The sequence below is a fragment of the Ahaetulla prasina genome, chromosome 12 (assembly GCF_028640845.1).
Source record: "Ahaetulla prasina isolate Xishuangbanna chromosome 12, ASM2864084v1, whole genome shotgun sequence".
NCBI classification, from domain to species: Eukaryota; Metazoa; Chordata; class Lepidosauria; order Squamata; family Colubridae; genus Ahaetulla; species Ahaetulla prasina.
This window is the reverse complement of record NC_080550.1, coordinates 23,345,254-23,366,742: the sequence shown is the minus strand read 5'-3', so window position 1 is coordinate 23,366,742 and position 21,489 is coordinate 23,345,254. Positions and strand designations below refer to the sequence as shown.

The 21,489-nt window shown below is 42.1% G+C and overlaps 1 protein-coding gene across 1 annotated transcript in view; it reads left to right on the top strand.

Moving 5' to 3' along the window:
* NUP93 (nucleoporin 93) overlaps positions 1 to 21,489 on the top strand; it is a 127,745-nt gene that overhangs the window by 71,702 nt on the left and 34,554 nt on the right. The window contains exons 4-6 of the mRNA XM_058155230.1: positions 7,047 to 7,109; positions 17,134 to 17,262; positions 19,293 to 19,367. Of these exons, the coding sequence (XP_058011213.1) occupies positions 7,047 to 7,109; positions 17,134 to 17,262; positions 19,293 to 19,367 (267 nt within the window). The remainder of the gene's footprint in view (positions 1 to 7,046; positions 7,110 to 17,133; positions 17,263 to 19,292; positions 19,368 to 21,489) is intronic.

The window sequence follows — 21,489 nt, the reverse complement described above, 5'->3', positions numbered from 1 at the left end:
CTAAAGAGGAAATGCATCCACAGGAAATGAAAACAAAGGGAAGTGTTTGTTTGAAGAAATCATCTATCTGTGGTGCGGACTGAAAGATAATTGCAGCAATTGCTCTTAAAAAGGCCATAAATCTTGCTATAATGGGAAAATTGCACTCTGGTGAACCAGTGTGACTGAGTGTTGTCGACCGGCAGATTTTAAAGGCTTTGCTCTCTGGATAGACACCTGTTTTTTTGTTTGTAAAGAAACACCCACATGGCCCTTCTTCGCTCCACGACAGTCCTGTTCATTTGCTCTGTGTCATAGCACTAGCAATTAGACTTATACACCGCTTCATAGTGCTTTACAACCCTCTCTAAGCGGTTTACAGAGTCGGTCTCTTGCCCCCAACAATCTGGGTCCTCATTTTACCCACCTGGGAAGGATGGAAGGCTGAGTCAACCTTGAGCCTGGTGAGATTCGATCTGCCAAACTGCTGGCAGCCAGTGATCAGCAGAAGTAGCCTGCAGTACTGTACTCTAACCACTGCACCACTATCAGTCATCCTATCAGAGTGATGGCAAACATTTTTCAATTCAGAAAATGCCTAACTTTGACTCTGCTGGCATCTCCACCCAAACCCCCTTCCAAAAAGGGAGAAACTGTTCTTTATATATTCATTCATTTATTTGTTTTTTTAAAAAACGTAGTTCAATCATTTGTGGTGCTATGTACAGGTGAGTCCTTGACTTACAACAGTGACTGTTCAAAGTTACAATGGCACTGAAGAAAGTGACCGCAACTGAGCCCGAAATTTCTGTTGCTAAGTGAAAAATTTGTTAGGTGAATTTTGCCCCATTTTACGACCTTTTTTGCCACGGGTTTTTAAGCGAGTCACTACAGCTGTTCAGTTAGTAACACTGTTGTTAAATGAAGCTGGCTTACCTGTTGACTTTGCTTGTCAGAAAAAAAAGGTGATCACGTGACTCCAGGACACCGCAACAGCCATCACAATACGAACCTGTTGCCAAGCATCCGAATTTTGATCACGTGACCCTGGGATGCCGCAACGATTGTAAGAGTGAAAAACAGTCCTAAGTCACGTTTTTCAGCGCTGTTGTAATTTCAGATGGTCACTAAACAAATGGTTGTTGTAAATTGAGGATTCCCGGTATTCTTCCATCCGATGGATGAGAAGGACAAAAAGTGCTCATGAGATCATTTGGGTTATTTTTTATTGATTCTGCCTTTTGGAATTTATGAGCTCCCAGCAAACCATACTGAGGCTTTATGGAGATTCTCCATCATCCAGGTCACGGTTGTCCTAAAGGTGCTTTTTGTTTTTTTAAGAGGCAACTGGACTTTTTGGTTTTTTTTCTTTGAAGACGTTTTGCTGTTCATCCAAGAAGCTTCTTCAGCTCTGAGAGTTGTTCCAAAGCTGCATCTTCAAAAGGCAACTGGACTTTTGTTTCAGAGTCCAAAGGTTCTGGACTTCCTTTATTTTTCCTCGAAGACGTTTCACTTTTTATCTAAGAAGCTTCTTCAAGAACGTCTTCGAGGAAAAATAAAGTCCAGAACCTTTGGTTCTGAATTTTTCTGACATACACACACACAAAAAGCCTTCTAATAGTGCAGGGGTCTCTAAACTTGGCAACCTTAAGACTTGTGGACTTCAACTCCCAGAAGAGTGCTCTGCTGGCTGAGGAACTCTGGGAATTGAAATCCACAAGTCTTAAAAGTTGCCAAGTTTGGAGACCCCTGTAATAGTGACAAACTGAATCTTCTCCAAAGTGTTGGGAGTTGTGAATTCCTTCCTTTGCTTTACTCTTATCCGCTGCAGAATAAGGGATAAGTTGCCTGTCATGTAGAGTGTTAATTGCCCCTCTTTCTGACACTTTGAAGGCTATGAATAGGATTGGCAAGAAAATCTTAGCTCTGCTGCAGTAAATTAGCATCTTTAGGCCTCAAAGCTTCACTCCAAATCAGTGGCAGGCAGGAAGGAGGAGACTTAAAGCAGGTAGTGGATTAATCCTAAGAGCGATATGAAAAGGAGAATGTGACCACGGGTGGTTAAAAGAGAGATCTAAGGACCATAAGAAAAAAGACATTTAACACATTGGACCCAGAAACATCGTAAGCACAGCTCTCAAATTCCGGTGACCGATTGCTTTGTAAAACACTGAGTGGCTGGATTTAAATAATAATCAGATTAGAGAGTGCAATAACATTAGGACTGAAGTCATGAGCAATGTATGAAACATGTTCCTGAATTATATAAGCTATGCTATTGAAAGTAGGTAAATGAGAAGTGAATCTTTGGAAAGTACCAGCACTCAGAGGCAGCAGGAATGTAGGGTTTGTTTGAATGCTTGCATTTAAACTTCTGGATGACACCCAGGTGATTTTAGGCCAGGCTTCCCAGGCTTGGAACCTATTTGCAAAAAAATTCCCCCCAAATTCCAAAAGCAAATTTAGGACGTCAAAATTTTTCAGCTTTCAATTTCCAAACATTAGGGGTGCTCAAAAGTGGTGACGTGCCTTGGGGATTGTAAAGATATTTTGGTTACTTTCATATAATTTAGATGGTGCTTGATAAGTAGCTACATAAATATTTTTACATTTTAACATTCTGTTTGTTTCACTCCATTGCATGTTGCTTCCTAGGAACGAGACAGACTGTCCATCTGCAGCTGTCTGTGGCTGCACATTGCAGAGAAGATGTAGGACAGGTGTCTCCAATCTTGGCAACTTGAAGACTTGTGGACTTCAACCCCCAGAGTTCCTCAGCCAGCAAAGCACTCTTCTGGGAATTGAAGTCCACAAGTCTTCAAGTTGCCAAGATTGGAGACCCCTGATGTAGGAGATGAGCAGGCTGAGATGGAGGGCGGGGTTAAATGCATCATCAGATTGGAATCATTGCACAGCCACAAAAGACCCATGCCTCCCCCTCCCCCCCATGAATTCCATTGACTTATCTAGCGCCATTTTAGCTTGGACTATTAGTTGCCCAGATTCTTGTGTATAGGTGGGAAGAATACACTCTTAGTGCTTTGAACTCATCTTCTTCTTCTTGGTTATTTGCGCCTGACCATAAATCTGAGCAACTGACAATCCAAGCTAAATTGGTGCTAGGTAAGGGTCACTGGAATTCATGGGGGAACGGACATGGGTCTCTTGTGGCTGTACAATGATTCCAAACTGATGATGTGTTTAACTCCAGCTCAAATTGCTCATCCTTCAGGAAATTAAGTTATGATGAATCTCTCCTTACTACTCTCCTTACTATTTAAGAAGCTGTTGAGTAACCTCATTATACCTTAAGCAGAGATGGAAAGTGACGCTGTTAATTTTTGAAAAATCTAATCCACTTACAACCTTAAAATATTTTAAAAGTTGAATGTTGCAGCTGTGTTCCCATGTTACTTTTGGTTCTATAATATGTGAAGAACACCTTTTACTTTTCTGCTCTTTGGACATTTTTACTGTTCCCTTAATAGCTTACAATGTCTGCTAAATTTTACAATATCCCCCATGATCCCTGGTTATAGCATCTTAGCCACTGAGCCACCATGTCATTCAAATCCTGTCTCCCCCCCCCACCCCCCTGAAGCTGATGGCAGTTTTCATAATCCTTTTTTTCAATATGGAAGGGAAGGAAGCCCACAAAAACTACAACAGTGTACAACTTGGCAGCTTTAAGACTTGTGGACTTCAACTCCACAAAGCAAAGCTGGCTGAGGAATTCTGGGACTTGAAGTCCACAAGTCTTAAAGTTGCCAAGGTTGGAGACCCCTGGTCCACAACACTCTTTTTACCTTGGCTAGATGACAACCCCCATCCTGGGTTAGAGAACACACTGAGATTTTGACAGCATATTAGGGACACTCTCAAAACGGTTCCCGTTTTGGTAGATGTGTCCCAATACAACCCTCTCTTTTCCATAATAATATGAACAAAGGCCAGGAAATATGGCTCTTTGTGGTCACTGACAATTGTTAACTCTCTCTTCAGCCGCTGGGGCTCCCATTGAGAGGCATGCAGATGTGCCCTCTCTGGGCTTTGGTGGAATTCAATTTTTTTAATACTACCGGTTCTGTGGGCGCGGCTTGGTGGGCGTGGCAGGGGAAGGATACTGTAAAATCTCCATTTTCTCCCGATTAGCTGGGACTGGGAAGGACAGAATAGATGTGGGTGGGGCCAGTCAGAGGTGGTATTTACCGGTTCTCCGAACTACTTAAAATTTCCGCTACCGGTTCTCCAGAACTGGTCAGAACCTGCTGAAAACCACCTCTGTCTCTGGGACTGGGCTGCAGCCATTCATCTTTTGATTTATTAAAAAATGCCCGTGGCATCTACTTGGGTCTCAGAGGCGCATTGTTAGGCATGCAAGTTATGTTGAGACAGATTTCCATTCATTAAAAAAAAAAAGAATTAAGGATGGAATTTGGTATGGCAGGAACCTTGCCGTGTGCCAAGGAACCTATTGATAGGTGTATTAGCACATCTGCATGCCTCTCGATGGGAGCCCCAGCGGCTGAAGATAGAGTTAACAATTGTCAGTGACCACAAAGAGCCATATTTCCTGGCCTTTGTTCATATTATTATGGAAAAACAAAAAGCTGTGATTTGTTGCTAATGCCTGCTTCTTCTTTTTCTTTTCCCTATCTTTCCTCATTTCTCTTTCCCCTTTCCCATCCCTCCTCATTGCTCTTTGATTTACTTTTGTATTTTATAATACTTAACAACTTAATAAAAAAATATTTGGAATACAAAAAAAAAAAAGTCATGTTTCCTAGCAGAAATTTGTGTTTTAACTAAAAAATCCTTCAGTCGTTCCTAAATCTGCTTCTGGAAGGAATACGGATAGTCCTTGACTTACAACCATTCCTTTAGTGACCGTTTGAAGTAACAACAGCACTGAAAAAAGTAATTCATGACAGCTTTGCACCTCTCCATGGTCATATGATCAAAATTCGGATGCTTGGCAACTGGCATGGACTTACAACAGTTGCAATGTCTCAGGGTCACACGATCACCTTTTGTGATATTCAGGAGAAGCAAATTGATGGGGAAGACAAATTTATTTAGCGATGGTGTTACTAGCTTAACAATTGCAAGTGGTTCACTTAGCAGCCGTGGCCAGAAAAGTTGTAGCAGTGGGAAGTTGTGGTTCGTATGTTGAGGACTGCCTGTATTGGCACAGTGGTTAGAGTGCAGGACTGCAGGCTACTTCAGCAGTTTGGCAGATCGAATCTCACCAGGCTCAAGGTTGACTCAGCCTTCCATCCTTCCGAAGTGGGTAAAATGAGGACCCAGATTGGTGGGGGCAAGAGGCTGACTCTGTAAACCGCTTAGAGAGGGCTGGAAAGCACTGTGAAGCGGTATATAAGTCTAAGTGCTATTGGCATCTTTGTTGGTCTACTTTAATAAGATTCACACATGGGAAATGGAACAACAGCAGCAACTGAAAAAAAAGCTGAGCTCAGAATTGATCATAAGAAGCCTCACAATTCTTTGCCTTCACCCACAATGAGTTTGCATTTTGGTTTGTTGCATCTGAATCCAGCGCATCGGCAACTGTGTTCAGACTGACTCTTGTTTTTAAGCATTTCTTCCTTAGTCTGGTAACGGGGCTTTTTTCAACAAGATTTGTTTTCTTTTTTTAAAACATCAATTTTGTTATTCTCCAAGGTGGTCACTGCTTGCTTACCTGATATCGTCCCTTGTAAAATGGGAAAGGGAAATTAAGGATCGTTGGAATTTGGAGTTATGTTTTTGACCAGGATTTATAACTTGTTTGTATGTACACTGTGAGCTTATGTACCAGAGACAAATTTCTTTCGTGAGTCCAATCCTACTTGGCCAATAAAGAATTCTGTTCTGTTCATTTTGTTTGGTTCTGTTCCCTTCCGTTCCATTCTGTTCTGTTCTGTTCTGTTCTGTTCTACCCTGCCCTGCCCTGCCCCGCCCCGCCCCGCCCCGCCCCGCCCCTTCCCACCAAACCCCACCCTACCCTACCCTACCCTACTTTACTCTACTCTGTAAAATGTTAGTTATGACTGTTTCTAGCTTCAGCAATATAGTCCATCCACTTGCTCTCTGACCAGTGGTGGGTTTCAAATTTTTTTACTACCGGTTCTGTGGGTGTGGCTTGGTGGTTGTGGCATGGCTTGGTGGGCGTGGACTGGTGGGCATGGCAGGGGAAGGATACTGTAAAATCTCCATTCCTCCTCACTCCCGGGGAAAATTACTGCAAAATCCCCATTCCCTCCCAATCAGCTGGGACTTGGGAGGCAGAGAATAGATGGGGGCGGGGCCAGTCAGAATTTTTACTACTGGTTTTCCGAAGTACTCAAAATTTCCCCTACCGGTTCTCAGAACTGGCCAGAACCTGTTGAAACCCACCTCTGTCTCTGACAGTTTTTTTTTTATTTATTTACATTTATATCCCGCCCTTCTCCGAAGACTCAGGGCGGCTTACAGTGTGTAAGGCAAGTTTAGAATAGAATAGAATAGAATAGAATAGAATAGAATAGAATACTTTATTGGCCAAGTATGAGTGGACACATAAGGAATTTGTCTCTGGTGCATTTTTATATGTTATATTTTAAAATTTACATGTTTTTGCGGATATTTGTATATCTAAGGGAGCAGCCGGTTCCTTGGCTGAACTATTCTCTTCCAGTTTTTAAATTTATTTAACATGGTTAGGCAGACTTATTATCTCTGTTTATCAGCCACCCTCCTGTTTTTCATCAGGGCTCTTGTAAATTGGGGGAGAGAGGAAGCAGAATCCAAGTCCAGAAATAAGAGAAAAGGAAATCAGGAGTCAACTGCCAAGAGTTCATATGATTCAGTTGTGTACTTTATTGAAAGGAGACTAATGAACTTCCCACATTCAGTTTATTGGCATTTTCCTTTTTTTTTCTCAAGTTCAAGAACATTCTCTTTGACGCAAATGGGAGCTGAAAGTTGTTTGACCTTGCAAGCAAAGCTTACACCAACCACGTAGGAAGTGCCAAATGTCCTTTTCAAGCTAAGCTGATTTTTAATGGAAATTGTACTTTTCCCTACAGGGATTCCTAAAAAATGAAAAGGATAATGCTTTGCTGTCTGCCATTGAAGAGTCCAGGAAAAGGGTAAGTATTGAAAGTAATGTAAAAAAAAATGTCTGTCCGTCCATCCATCCATCCATCCATCCATCCATCCATCCATCCATCCATCCATCCATCCATCCGTCCATCCATTTATTTATCTGCCTATCTGTCCATCCATCCATCCATCCATCCATCCATCCATCCATCCATCCATCCATCCTGGAACCACCCATCTCCTTTACAGAAGGATTCTGGTTGGTGTACAATAAAAAAAAATAACAACATAAAAACAGTACATAAAGGTTAAACATTTTTGAAAGGATGATTTATAACAGGGGTCTCCAACCTTGGTCCCTTTAAGACTTGTGGACTTTAACTTCCAGAGTTCCTCAGCCAGCTTTGCTGGTTGAGGGACTCTGGGAGTTGAAGTCCACAAGTCTTAAAGGGACCAAGGTTGGAGACCCCTGATTTATAACACTGTTGAAAATCAATTAAAAGCTGAAGGGAGGGCTTTCAGGGCACTAATCAGCCCCCCCAACTGCATTTAGGCAGGAAAAAACAAATGCGTCAGTGTAGAATAGGCAGTACCTGACTCAAAATAGTAGTAACTGCGAGAGGGATCTAGATTTTCTTACTGGATCACCACTTAAGTATGAGACAGCCATGTGCTGCAGTTACCATAAAAAGCCAGTGCAGCCCTGGGTTGCATCAATGGAGAAATAGTATCAAAGATCACGTAAAATGATAGTACTGCTTAATACTGCATAGTGAAACCACACTAGTCCAGTCCTGATCACCACGACACAAAAAAGATGACGAGATTCTACAAAGTGCCCAGAGAAGAGCAACCAAGATGATTAGGCAACTGGAGGCTGAAACATATGAAGAACGGTTGCTGGAATTGGGTATGTCTAGTCTGATGAACGTGATGACACTGTGGCTCAGTGGCTAAGACGCTGTGCTTGTTGATCGAAAAGTCGGCAGTTCAGCGGTTCGAATCCCTAGTGCCGCGTAATGGTGTGAGCTCCTGTTACTTGTCCCAGCTTCTGCCAACCTAGCAGTTCGAAAGCACGTAAAAAATGCAAGTAGAAAAATAGGGACCACCTTTGGTGGGAAGGTAACAGCATTCCATACACCTTTGATGTTGAGTCATCCTGGCTACATGACCACAGAGAAGTCTTCGGAGAGCGCTGGCTTTTCAGCTTTGAAACGGAGATGAACATAGAGTCAGGAACGACTAGCACATATGTGCAAGGGGAACATTTACCGTTTACCTTCAGCCTACTGAAGAGAAGGATTAGGGGTGACACGATAGTTGTCATCCCTAGAGAAGAGGGGACTAACTTATTCTCCAAAGTGCAAAGTGGGCAGGGCAATGAGTGGAAGTTAAAGAGAGATCCAACCTAGAACTAAGGAGAAATTTCCTGACAGCGAGAACAATGAATCACTGGAAGAGTTTGCCTCTAGAAGTTGTGGGTGCTCCAACTCCGGGGGGCTTTTTAGAAGAGATTGGACAACCATTTGTTCAGGATGGTATAAAGCAGGGGTCAACAACCCGTGACTCTGGAGCCGCATGTGGCCCTTTCATCCCTCTGCTGAGGCTCTTTGTCGCAGGTTGGCTCCACAATTGATAGGGATTTCAGTTAGGACAGATACTGGGAAAAAGACACTGCGCTAGGAGGAGACTCTATGGTGGGGGGAACAGGACTTCTGGTTGTCATTGGACAAAGGACGGCACACTAGGAGGAGACTCTATGGTGGGGGGAACTGGACTTCTGGTTGTCATTGGACAAAGGATGGCACACTAGGAGGAGACTCTATGGTGGGGGGAACTGGACTTCTGGTTGTCATTGGACAAAGGACGGCACACTAGGAGGAGACTCTATGGTGGGGGGAACTGGACTTCCGGTCAGCTCCAGAATTGAACCGGGGGGGGGGGCAAGTGGGGGGGCTTCCGGTTAGGATCTTTGTGGCTCTTTGAGTGTTTAAGGTTGCTGACCCCTGGTATAAAGCTTCCTGGCTTGAGCAGGGGGTTAGTCTAGGAGACCTCCAAGGCCCCTTCCAGCCCTGGTGAATAGATGATTCCTCTGGACTCTCCATGCAAATCACAGAGCCATGTTTTCACTCCTTTCCAGAAAGCCAGGAGACAAGAAACCATATTGAAACGGATGTCTATTAAAACAGACAAAGGAATCTCTCCTATTTCAGTTTCCATCCATTATTCCTTGTCTGGCCTTCGGGTGCTTTGGAAAATAGCTTGACCCCTGCCTCTCTGTGGCAGCCCCTGAAATATTGGAAAACTGCTATTCATGGCTCCCCTGGTTCTTCTTTTCACTAGACTTCACTAGGTTTACACAAAGAAAGTCACATTAGCAGGGAGTTAGGCAGAGGTGTTAGGAATTAGGATTCGAGAGACTCCGATTCAAGTTCCTCCTTGAGGGAAACTTTCTACGTGCTTTCTACGAATCCTACGTGCTTTGGACTCGTCATTTTTCTCTCTGCCCCATCTAGTCGCAGGGTTGTTGTGGGGTAAAATGTAGAGAAATCCTGAGACAAGACTTCCCCAACTACTGGAGGAAAGGCAAGATTTAACAAGCAAAGCAGTCTCTCGCAATGTCATCTGCTTTCCAAGCACACAATGGCACTGTGCCCATAAGTCAAATGGCCCTTCAAATTGTTAATTTGTACTGATAAGAGCAGTCTTATGGAAGGGTGGGAGGGAAGAGATACAGTCCTTGGTGAAAGTGTAGCTGTAATAAAATTGAGAGAAACAACATTTAAATGCCTATTTTAGTTGATGATGCCCCTGTGAATGAAATCTCTGAATTTGTCATGTGGTTGTCTGAATTCCTGCATAGCATTATAGTTCCGTTGGCAAACCTCTTTTAAATGCAGCCTTCTCCAAGCTGGCATTCCCCAGGATTTGTTAGGACTACAGCTGTCAAAATTGCAATTCTCAGATTTTTAGCCTCGGCACATCTGGAGCTGGCTCTGAGAACATGTGTTTTCTGGGATCCATGCTGAGAACATCAAGACTCTTATCTCTGGCAGGAAATCTGTGCCTTCCCCATTAAAAAACTAATACGACAGTGATGAATTTAGGTTCTGAGGACCTGCAGCTAGTCCTCGACTTACGACCACAATCAAGGCCACAATTTCCATTGCTAAGCAAGACAGTTGTTACGTGAGTTTTGCCTCCCCATTTTACAACCTTTCTTGGCACATTTGTTAAGCGAATCGCTGCAGTTGTTAGCTTAGTAACATAGTTAAGTGAATTTGGCTTCCCCATTGACCTTGCTTCTCAGGTCACAAAAGGTAACCACATGACTCCAGGATCCTGCAACTGTCATAAACATGAGTCAATTGTAAAGCATCTGAATTTTGATCATTTAACAGATTAACAGAGTTGGAAGGGATCTTGTAGGTCATCTAGTCCAACCACTCACCCAAGCAGGAGACCCTACACCAGTGATGGTGAACCAAGGGAGAGTACGCTCGCTCATCTGAGCTGCAACCTGGAAGAGGAGCTTCCTAGGATGCATGCATGTGCCCAAAAATGAACTTCTGGTTTCTGGCGCGCACATGCATGGCGGGCAGCTGCTCTTCTGGGTTTCCGGCACACATGTCTGCATGTTCCAGCGCAACGATCAGCTTGTTGGCACACATGCTCATGCAGGAAAATGGAAGACCAGCTCTTCCAGTTTCTGGTACTGCCTCACGGAAAAAGACCAGCTGATCGTCATGCGCACATGCATGCCAGAAACCTGGAAGAGTAATGGGCGATGCTCCCAGTTCAGACCGGATTGCCCGATCCGGTAGCGAGGCGACGGGTGGTTCGGAGAACTGGTAACAAAAATCCCTGTCCCCCTCTCCCCAGCTGAGCCACGCGATCATCAGAGGTTGTTTTTTTTTTACTTTTAAAAGCATTTTTTCTTCAGCTGAAAAAATGCTTTTAAAAGTAAAAAAAAAAGCCTCTGATGATCGCCCGGCTCAGTTGGGATCGTCAGAAACCCTTTAAAAGCATTTCAGCTGAAGAGGTTGTAAAAAAAAGCTTTTAAAAGCTTGTAGAACCTTTAAAAGATTGTAGAAAAAATGCTTTTAAAAGGTTCTGGCGATCAGGCAACTCAGCTGGGATTGTCAGAACTCTTTAAAAGCTTTTTTCCCTCTGGCGATCCCAGCTGAGTTGCCTGATCATCACAGGCTTTTAAAAGCATTTTTCTTCAGCTGAAAAAATGCTTTTAAAAGTAAAAAAAAAAGCCTCTGATGATCGCCCGGCTCAGTTGGGATCGTCAGAAACCCTTTAAAAGCATTTCAGCTGAAGAGGTTGTAAAAAAAAGCTTTTAAAAGCTTGTAGAACCTTTAAAAGATTGTAGAAAAAATGCTTTTAAAAGGTTCTGGCGATCAGGCAACTCAGCTGGGATTGTCAGAACTCTTTAAAAGCTTTTTTCCCTCTGGCGATCCCAGCTGAGTTGCCTGATCATCACAGGCTTTTAAAAGCATTTTTTTACTTCTTCGGCTGAAGAGGTTGTAGAAAAAATGCTTTTAAAAGTAAAAAAAAAAAGTTGGCCACAACCACCCAGTCACATTACCCCCTCCCCACCAAGCCACGCCCACAGAACCGGTAGTAACAAATTTTACATTTCACCCCTGGGTGATGCTGCACATGCCAGGTGACATAGCTCTGTGTGCCACTTCAGGCACATGTGCCATAGGTTCGCCATCATGGCCCTACACCATTTCTGACAGATGGCAGTCCAGTCTCTCCTTGAAAGCCTCCAATGATGAAGCTCCCACAACTTCCAAAAGCAACTTCTGTTCCATGATTTGATTGCTCTCACTGTCAGAAAATTCCTCCTTATTTCCAGGCTGAATCTCTCCTTCATCAGTTTCCATCCATTATTCCTTCTCTGGCCTTCAGGCGCTCTGAAAAATAGCTTGATCCCCTTCCTCCTCTCTGTGGCAGCCCCTCAAATATTGGAAGAATGCTATCCTGTCTCCCCTGGTCCTTCTCTTCCCTAGACTAGACAGGCCCAGTTTCTGCAACTGTTCATCATATGTTTTAGCCTCCAATCCTTTAATCATCTTGGTTGTTCTCCTCTGCACTCTTTCTAGAGTCTCAACATCTTTTTTATAGTGTGGTGACCAAAACTGGATGCAGTGTTCTAGGTGTGGTCTTACTAAGGTTTATAGAGTGGTAGTAGTACCTCCTTTGCAGTATCCCTCTGTTAATGCAATTTAGGACTGCCTTGGCTTTTTTGGCTGCTGCTGCACACTGCTGGCTCATATTTAGCTGGTTGTCCAACAAGACTTCAAGATCCCTCTCACAGTTACTGTGATGTGCTGTGATGTGCCTACAACTGTGAAAAACGTTCATAAGTCACTTTTTTCAGTGCCGTTCTGGGAGCTGCATCCCATTTCACAACCTTTTTGCCACAGTTAAGTGAATCACTGCAGCTGTTAAGTGAATCATGTCATTAAGTGAATCCGGCTTGTCCCATTGACTTTGCTTGGCAGAAACCAGCTGGGCAGGTTAACAAATGGTAATCACATCACCATTTGGAGACTGCAGCCGTCATAAGTACATGCCAGTTGCCAAGCAGCCAAATTTTGATCACGTGACCACGGGGATGCTGCAATGAGGGCCGTAAGGCCCTCTTTTCAGTGCCGTTATAACTTTGAACGGTCAATAAACAAACGGTTGTAAGTTGAGGACTGCCGGTATTTTGTCTGTTGAATCTCAATGCCAGGGACTTGGGGCTCTTCCAAATAGAGGACAAACCAGTCGTTCATTTACCTTGACGTGTGTCACATTAGGCAACATAGATATATTGCTGATGTATGAACGGCACTATTCTGGATTCATGCCCACAGCTAAAGTTACAAAGGTTATAAGGTTTTATGATGAGCAGGAAAGAGAAAATGGATTCATTGGCAAACTACTTGGGCTGCTCCAAAGAAGAGAGGGTCAACTTGTTCTCCAAAGCACCTGAAGGCAGGACAAGAAACAATGGATGGCAACTAATCAAGGAGAGAAGCAACCTGGAATTGAGGAGAATTGTTTTCACATTTAACCAATGGAGCAGCTTGCCTTCAGAGATTGTGGGTGCTCCATCAATGGAGGTTTTTAAGAAGAGACTGTACAGTTATTTGTCTGGAATTATAGGGTCTCCTGTTTGAGCAGGGGGTTGGACCAGAAGAACTCTCCTCTCCTCTCCTCTCCTCTCCTCTCCTCTCCTCTCCTCTCCTCTCCTCTCCTCTCCTCTCCTCTCCTCTCCTCTCCTCTCCTCTCCTCTCCTCTCCTCTCCCCTCCCCTCATCCCCATCCCCATCCCTATCCACCACCCCCAATTCCCATCCTACCTTTTAGTTTTTGTTGAATTTCCAAAAAGAGACTAGGTGCTTTAAGTTTCACTTCGTTTTTAAATTTGGATGTCAACACCGAAATCTACTGTGTTTCCCTGAAAATGACACCCTCTCTTATATTTTTTTGAACCCTGAAATAAGCGTTTGGCCTTATTGCCATGCGCTCAAAAGCCTGGTTGGGCTTATTATCAGGGGAGGTCTTATTTTGGGGGACATAATGAACACATTGGCACATTGGAATTTTTTTTAGTCAGTAATGGAAAAAAAAACCATTTAGAAAGAGACAGTGCTGTTTGGAAAAGGTGATCATTGCTGAATTTGATCAGTATTCTGTTCCTTTGTTTTTTGGTATCTGCACAGAACACAAAAGGCAATCCAGTAGGTATAAACTGAGTAAAAAAGTAGATACTTTGTTAAGATAACCTCGTTCCATAAATTGCATTTAAAATAAGTGTGGAAATAATGTGTAATACAAATTTTAAACATATTGACAAATGAGGTCATTTTTGAAGACTTTCTAGGACTATAAACTTGAACATTCATGAGAATGGGCTAAATTGGAAATTTGAAGAAACCCAGAAGAAAATGATGTCAAATTCCTAATGTATTTTGCTGACATTTACAATTGATCTCAGCATCCTGCAGCCACAAGATCATAATTGGAAATTTTTTTTGTTGCCATATTCTGACTGCAAACGACAAAAACACCCAAAGGATAGCAGTTACACTTATATATCGCTTCACAGTGCTTTACAGCCCTCTCTAAGCAGTTTACAGAGTCAGCCTCTTGCCCCCAACAATCAGGGTTCTCATTTTACCCACCTCGGAAGGATGGAAGCTGAGTCAACCTTAAGCCGGTGAGAATCGAACTGCCAGCAGCGGTCAGTCAGCAGAATTAGCCTGCAATACTGCATTCTAACCACTGTGCCACGGCGGTTCAGTGGATTTGGTTAATGACTGGATATACTGGATTTGCTTGATAACCACAGCAATGTGTTTTACAACCTTTTTAAACATGGTAATAAATTCAAATCTGTTCATGTGGTGCCTTAATAACTGTAATGATTTACGACTGACATTCCAGACTGCTTTGTGGTCATTAAATTGAGGAATACCTTCTGATTACAAAGATGATTGGGGGGAGGGTGGGCTAAAACATATGAAGGACGATTTTTGGAATTGGGTATGTCTAGTCTAGTGAAAAGAAAGACGAGGGGTGACATGATAGCAGTGTTCCAATATTTGAGGGGCTGCCACAAAGAAGAGGGGGTCAATTTATTTTCCAAAGCACTTGAAGGCAGGACAAGAAGCAACGGATGGAAACTAATCATGGAGGGAAGCAACCTAGAACTGAGGAGAAATTTCCTGTCAGTTAGAACTATCAATCTGTGGAGCAACTTGCCTCCAGAAGTTATAGCTGCTCCCAACACTGGAGGCATTTAAGAAGGGACTGGACAATCAATTGTCTAAAATAGTATAGGATCTCCTGCTTGAGCAGGGGGTTGGACTAGAAGACCTCCAATGTCCCTTCCAACTCCGTTATTCGGTATTCTGCAATATTGGTTTCATTTAGCTTGCTTGCTTTGTATGAACTGAGCAAGCATTCATCCTGCCTTCTTCAGCATAAAAGATTAGGCAGCCAGTGATGAGAGAGACCACCGAGCCCCCCAGGAGCTGCTTCTCTTTCAGAGAGATGACTGATGTGAAAGAAATGAGTTTAGACATCTGGCAGAAGTTTAAAACGGGGCTCAATTCTCCATACTTGAGGGTGGTATATTTTTTTCATCTTGCAGAATCTCTTGAATCTTTCTTTCGTTTTTCCATCCCCATTAACTCCCCAAAAATTGTCCTTCCACTTTGGATTTCCAAAGATATGTTGAACCAAGCATGATTTTTAAGAAAATGAATAAATTATGAGTAAAATATATCTATATATATCACATTTAGTAATTCTACTTTCTGCGGTTTGAAAGCATCAGAGTCCAAGAACCTTGGTTACTGGAAATAGTTTTAATCCATAAAAACTTGGGGAAAATGCATCTAGAATCTTCTGCAGTTCTTATTTATAGAAAAATTGAGAATGAGACGGAGGCTGAAATCAAAGGTAATAATTTTGTAAGCATGGCTGAGATGTAGGGAACAGGGACTGTATTTTATGCTGTGCTGGAATTGATGGGCAGTGAGGTTTGGAATTAGGGAGAAGATAAGTGTTAATACCATTTTATAAGACCTTGGAAAGGCCACACTTGGAATACTGCATTCAATTTTGGCCGCCACGATGTAAAAAATATGTTGAGTCTCTGGAAAGCATGCAAAGATGATTAGGGGACTGGAGGCTAAAACACATGAAGAACGGCTGCAGAAACTGGATATTTCTAATTTAATGAAAAGAAGGACTAGGGGAGACATGATAGCAGTGTTCCAATATCTCAGGGGTTGCCACAAGAAGAGGGAGTCAAGCTATTCTCCAAAGCACCAGAGGGCAGGACAAGAAGCAATGGGTGGAAACTAATCAAGGAGAGAAGCAACTTAGAACTAAGGAGAAATTTCCTGACAGTTAGAACAATTAACCAGTGGAACAACTTGCCTCCAGAAATTATGAAAGCTCCAACACTGGAAATTTTTAAGAAGATGTTGGATAACCATTTGTCTGAAGTGGTGTAGGGTTTCCTGCCTAAGCAGGGGGTTGGACTAGAAGATCCCCAAGGTTCCTTCCAACTTTGTTAAATTATAATTATTATTATAAGCACATTTGGGAAACTGGAAACTTAGTCTCCAGTACCTGGTCTCAAAGCAGCTTTTATTCTAAAGGCAACTGGGCTTTCTGATCTTTTTAAAAAAAGATACTTCTCATCCAAGAAACTTCTTCGGTTCCAACTAACTTGTGGGGAATTTCATTTCTTGGACAAGAAGCGAAATGTCCTAAAGAAAAACCAGAAACTCCCAGTTGCCTTTTAAATAAAATCAGAATAGTAGCAATTTTATTACAGCCACAGACCCAGCATTGCAACTAAGAAGCATTCAAAATAAAATAAAAGAACAACAACAACATCAAAAAGACAAGATAATATGTAATAATAATTGGTGGATTGGCAGTGGTCAGTCAAAACCTGCCTAATTTTGCAGACAAGTATAACAGACATGTTTGGCTACATTCGAAGAGGCTACATTGGACTGATCTGATAACAGCAATTGTACCTTAAAAAGATTGGTGGTTTTTCCTAGGTATTTTATCAGGTGAAGGGTTATGAGATGGATCCATAGAAGGTACAGTTTAAGAGGACCTGAGCTGTAGTTTGACTGCAGGGCAGAGGTGGGATTCAGCCGGTTCTGTCCGGTTCGGGAGAACTGATAGTGGCGATTGCAGGATTCTCCGCCCACCCACCCGGACGTAATGTATGAGCACTGCGCATGCGCAGAAGGCTGTGTGCATGCACAGAGTGGATGTGTGAATCCCACCTCTGCTGTCTCGGCAGTCTCGGCTCATATGGAATTTTTAAATATATAAAATAAAAACACCTTTGTGACAACCTTTACCTGGATGAATGAGAACCTCCATAGACATTCAGTAGCCAGGGCAAATTATACTTTGAGTTCCTCGGCGGATGATAAACCGAAGCATTTTATAGCTTCTTTGTAACTCCTAGGCTTTCATTGAAGTTGGGATGATGTTTTGTTCTTTCCTCTTATCAATGTCTTCCCAGACCTTTGCCATGGCAGAAGAATATCATCGAGAATCAATGTTGGTGGAGTGGGAGCAGGTAAAACAACGGATCCTTCATACGTTGCTGGCTTCTGGAGAAGATACTCTGGATTTCACCCAGGAAAATGAGGTATTTTTTTTAGGGTGGGTGGGGGGAAATCTGGAGCAGCTGCATTCCTAAAATTATTGGCTTGAATTAACCAGTTATTTGTTTGACTCCAGGTTTGTTTGCTTTTTAAAAGCAATTTTAAAATGCGCAAGCTTTGTTTATCCTTCCTGTAATAAAATAATTAAACTACTTATTCTCTGAGCAACTCAGAACTTTACATTGAGAAATGCTGGATTCTGCTGCTGCTAACATGGAGCCTATTTTTTCGTGTTTTATTCTGCAGTTTTCTTTATTTTTGTGTGGCCTAGGACTCGGCTTGAGAGAAGTCTGTAACTACTTTCCAGCTTTTGAATCCCTTATTCTGTATTCTCTGCTCCTACAGTTCAATTTTTTTTTTATATCCATTGCCCCTAGACTTTTATTATTATTATAATACTATATAATGATATAATGATATAAGTACTCAACCTTTTGCTTGCCCAGAATCACCGCGTACATATCCCTAGTTATAGTTTTTCAAGTTATGCATTTCCCCCTCTCTATTTTTTATTTAAAATCCTCTTCATTAGAAACATTTGAGTTCCTTTTTCTGCTTGCTTGCGGGAATTGGCTAAGAGTCTTCAAAATAGTAACAATCGAATGTCTCAGTGAGTTGCCGGATTTTTGTCTTCTTCCTTCAAGTCTTGGTTTGTTTTGTTTTTTTTAAATCACGGAAAGATTTTCTTTATGGTTCCTGGAAGTGTTTCTCGCTTGGAAATTTTTGTGCTGACGACTCACTGTTAGAGCTGCAGTGAGTGTCCACGTTTTTTTTTTTCAAGTAATGGTACTGGAAAGTAGATAGAGTCTCTTACTGCTCTGCAGTGGCTGAGCTTAATGGATTTGGCAAGCTATTTTGGAAACCTTTCAGCTGCTTCTGGGTTTTTGTGAACTGAGGTTTAACTTTCCTTTCAAAATCCTACGATTCTGAGCTTCCTTCTGAACTGGTCAGATTTGTTGCTTGTCCTCCATGATCAAATATGCCACGTTGGGCAAGATCTCGTTGGCGTTTTCAGAATCTCAGAGAAAGGGGATGGGGGGGGACGGAGGGGGGGAAATAGCATCGAGGAAGCCCGCTCTGTTTCAACTCCACAAATGGTTAAAGAGGTTGAAACGCGATCTGTCATTCTCTCCTTTTTCATTCTCTCCTGCCGTGCCCTCTATGATATTTGGTGTGTCGCTGTGAGAGCATTTAGAAACCCTTGATAGGGATATTTTGTTCTTGGCTTCAGAGTCAAAAGGCCCAGGAGGTTTGAAGTGCATCTGCTGCGTTAAAAGCCGGTTGTTTAATTTCTCCATTGCAGATTTTGCACTTCTAACCCTTTTGCAGCACAAGAGAGAGAGAGAGAGAGAGAGAGAGAGGTTCTTATCTTTCAGATATAATAAGGCTTTAATTGATACCTCGGATTCAGGAAAAATCAGCTGAAAAGCATGGATCCAAACGCCGCAGGAGGTAGATCAGCAAGGGAGCCAATTTCCAAGCTTTGGATAGTTGGTTTTTTAAAAAAAAAATACCCCACACATTACACTTAAATAAAGTCAATTACCAAGAGAGTCTTTGTAGTTCAAAGAAAGCAACCTACAGATCCTGCCTCCTTTTGAAATTTGCACAGCTTCCTAAACGGAAGGGCATACTAGCTGGTTAAAAGGAAAAAAATACCTGAGACTTATTATTTTATTTTTTTTTGAATTTATATCCCTCCCTTCTCTGAAGACTCAGGGCGGCTTACATTGTGTTAAGGAACAGTCTTCATCCATTTGCATATTATATACAAAGTCAACTTTTATTGCCCCCAACAATCTGGGTCCTCATTTTACCTACCTTATAAAGGATGGAAGGCTGAGTCAACCTTGGGCCTGGTGGGACTATTGCGCTGATGACATAACCCAGTTTGGACATGAAATGTCTGCAAGAAAACCACCAAGCTCAGAGAGCACCAGTTCAACCCTGAGCTACAAGTGTTCACTTCTATTGAAACCAAAGGTTGAGCAGCCTTTTTCTCTTCTCTCAACAGCCTAGTTATGTCAGTGAGTTGCCTCCACCAGGTCGCAGTTCCTTGGATAACACAGAAATGGCATATGCCCGACAGGTGAGTACTCCACTTTAACCAAGAGCTGTTTTAAGAAACTCTGGGCTTTTTCCTCCAACAAAGATAACAACAACAACAATAACAATAACAACAACAACAGAGTTGGAAGGGAAGCCTTCTAGTCCAACCCCCTGCCCAGGCCGGAAACCCTACACCATCTCAGACAGATGGTTATCCAACATTTTCTTAAATATTTCCAGTGTTGGGGCATTTACAACTTCTGCAGGGAAGTTGTTCCACTTATTGATTGTTCTAACTGTCAGGGAATTTCTCCTTAGTTCTAAGTTGCTTCTCTCCTTGATTAGTTTCCACCCATTGCTTCTTGTTCTGCCCTCAGGTGCTTTGGAGAATAGTTTGACTCCCTCTTCTTTGTGGCAACCCCTGAGATATTGGAACACTGCTATCCTGTCTCCCCTACTTTTCATTAAACTAGGCATACCCAGTTCCTGCAACTGTTCTTCATATGTTTTAGCCTCCAGTCCCCTAATCATCTTTGTTGCTCTTCTCTGCACTCTTTCTAGAGTCTCAGCATCTTTTTTACATCGTGGCGACCAAAACTGATCTTTACAATCTGTGCCAATAACAGATTTGTGTCAATTGTAGGATAAGGAAGTAAAGGGAAAGGCTTTGCCTGCAGGATTGGGACACCATCTTAATTTTTTTTAAAAAACCACGCATCCACTCCTGTCTTATTATAACAAAAACATCTGTGGTACCATAAGGATTTTGTGGGTTTGCAGAATGAAATGTCCAGTCTAGTGGTGAAATCCATATTTTTCACTACCGGTTCTGTGGGCCTGGTGTGGCTTGGTGGGCGTGGCTTGATGGGCGTGGCAGGGGAAGGATACTGCAAAATCTCCATTCCCTCCCAACTCCAGGGGAAGGATCCTGCAAAATCCCCATTTCCACCCCACTCTGGGGCCAGCCAGAGGTGGTATTTGCTGGTTGTCTGAAATATTTAAAATTTCCGCTACCGGTTCATCAGAACCTGTCAGAACCTGCTGGATTTCACCCCTGGTCTAGTCATTTTTAAGGTCTTAAGACAACTTGTCTAAAGATCTAATTTCAGCCAGCCAGGCTAAGCTTGTGCACATGACCTACAGCATTTTAGAAATCCATTTTATTTGAAATTATGGTTATTGGGAACTATTATCAGCTAGAAACGGGCATTGTAAAGTGATACACTTATGTGCTTAAGAGTATTTGGATTGTTGGATTCGGATCCATATTCATCCATTGAAATTGAATTGGAAATAAGAAAACATGCCAACAAATGCAATGATAATAAAAAAAGTCCTCAATTGTGCAGAAATGGATAAATTAGCCATGGAGCTTAAAGACAGAGAGGAATCACAGTATTACAAGAGTTGGAATATGTGGTATCTATGGCTTGAAACGAGATGTAAAATTGTTGCATAAAGGTGATATAGAAAGTATGTTAAATTGAAAATTATATATACTTATAAATATGATAAAACTTGTTAAAGGATAAAAGGAATATGTAAATAAATATAGATATACTACATATATGAAGAATAGATTAAATCGATATTAATGAAGAACAAAAATAGAATATAGTAAAAGATACTATATATTTAAAGATGTACATAATGTATAAAATAGTAGGCCATAGATTGAAATTATGAATAGTTGCCGATAGTTGAAAGCTGTAAAAATGGAAATGTGCTTTTAAAACTAAAAAAGGTTGAATAAAGGCTATTAAAAAAAAAAGAAGTTGAATTCCAGTCACCTTTCCAACTTTAGCAAATTTAAGATGCGTGGACTACAACTCCCAGAATTCCCTAGCCAAAATTCTGGGTATTGAAAGTCTGTGGAGATTCACAGTCATCCAGGTCATGGTTGTCCCAAAAGTGCTTTTGTCAGGAGGCAACTGGACTTTCTTGTTTTTTCTTTGAAAATGTTTCGCTTCTCATCCAAGAAGCTTCTTCAGCTCGACATCCTCCAGCCAAGAAGGCTCCAAACCCATTTGAATTACTCAGGTGACCCTGAGGACACAGACAAACCTCCAAGTGCTTCAAGGACCCTCTAAAAGGATGCAAATGACCAGCTGTCTGCAAGGAATATAAATCCTTCCGTTCCCCACCATCCAGTCAGAGATGAA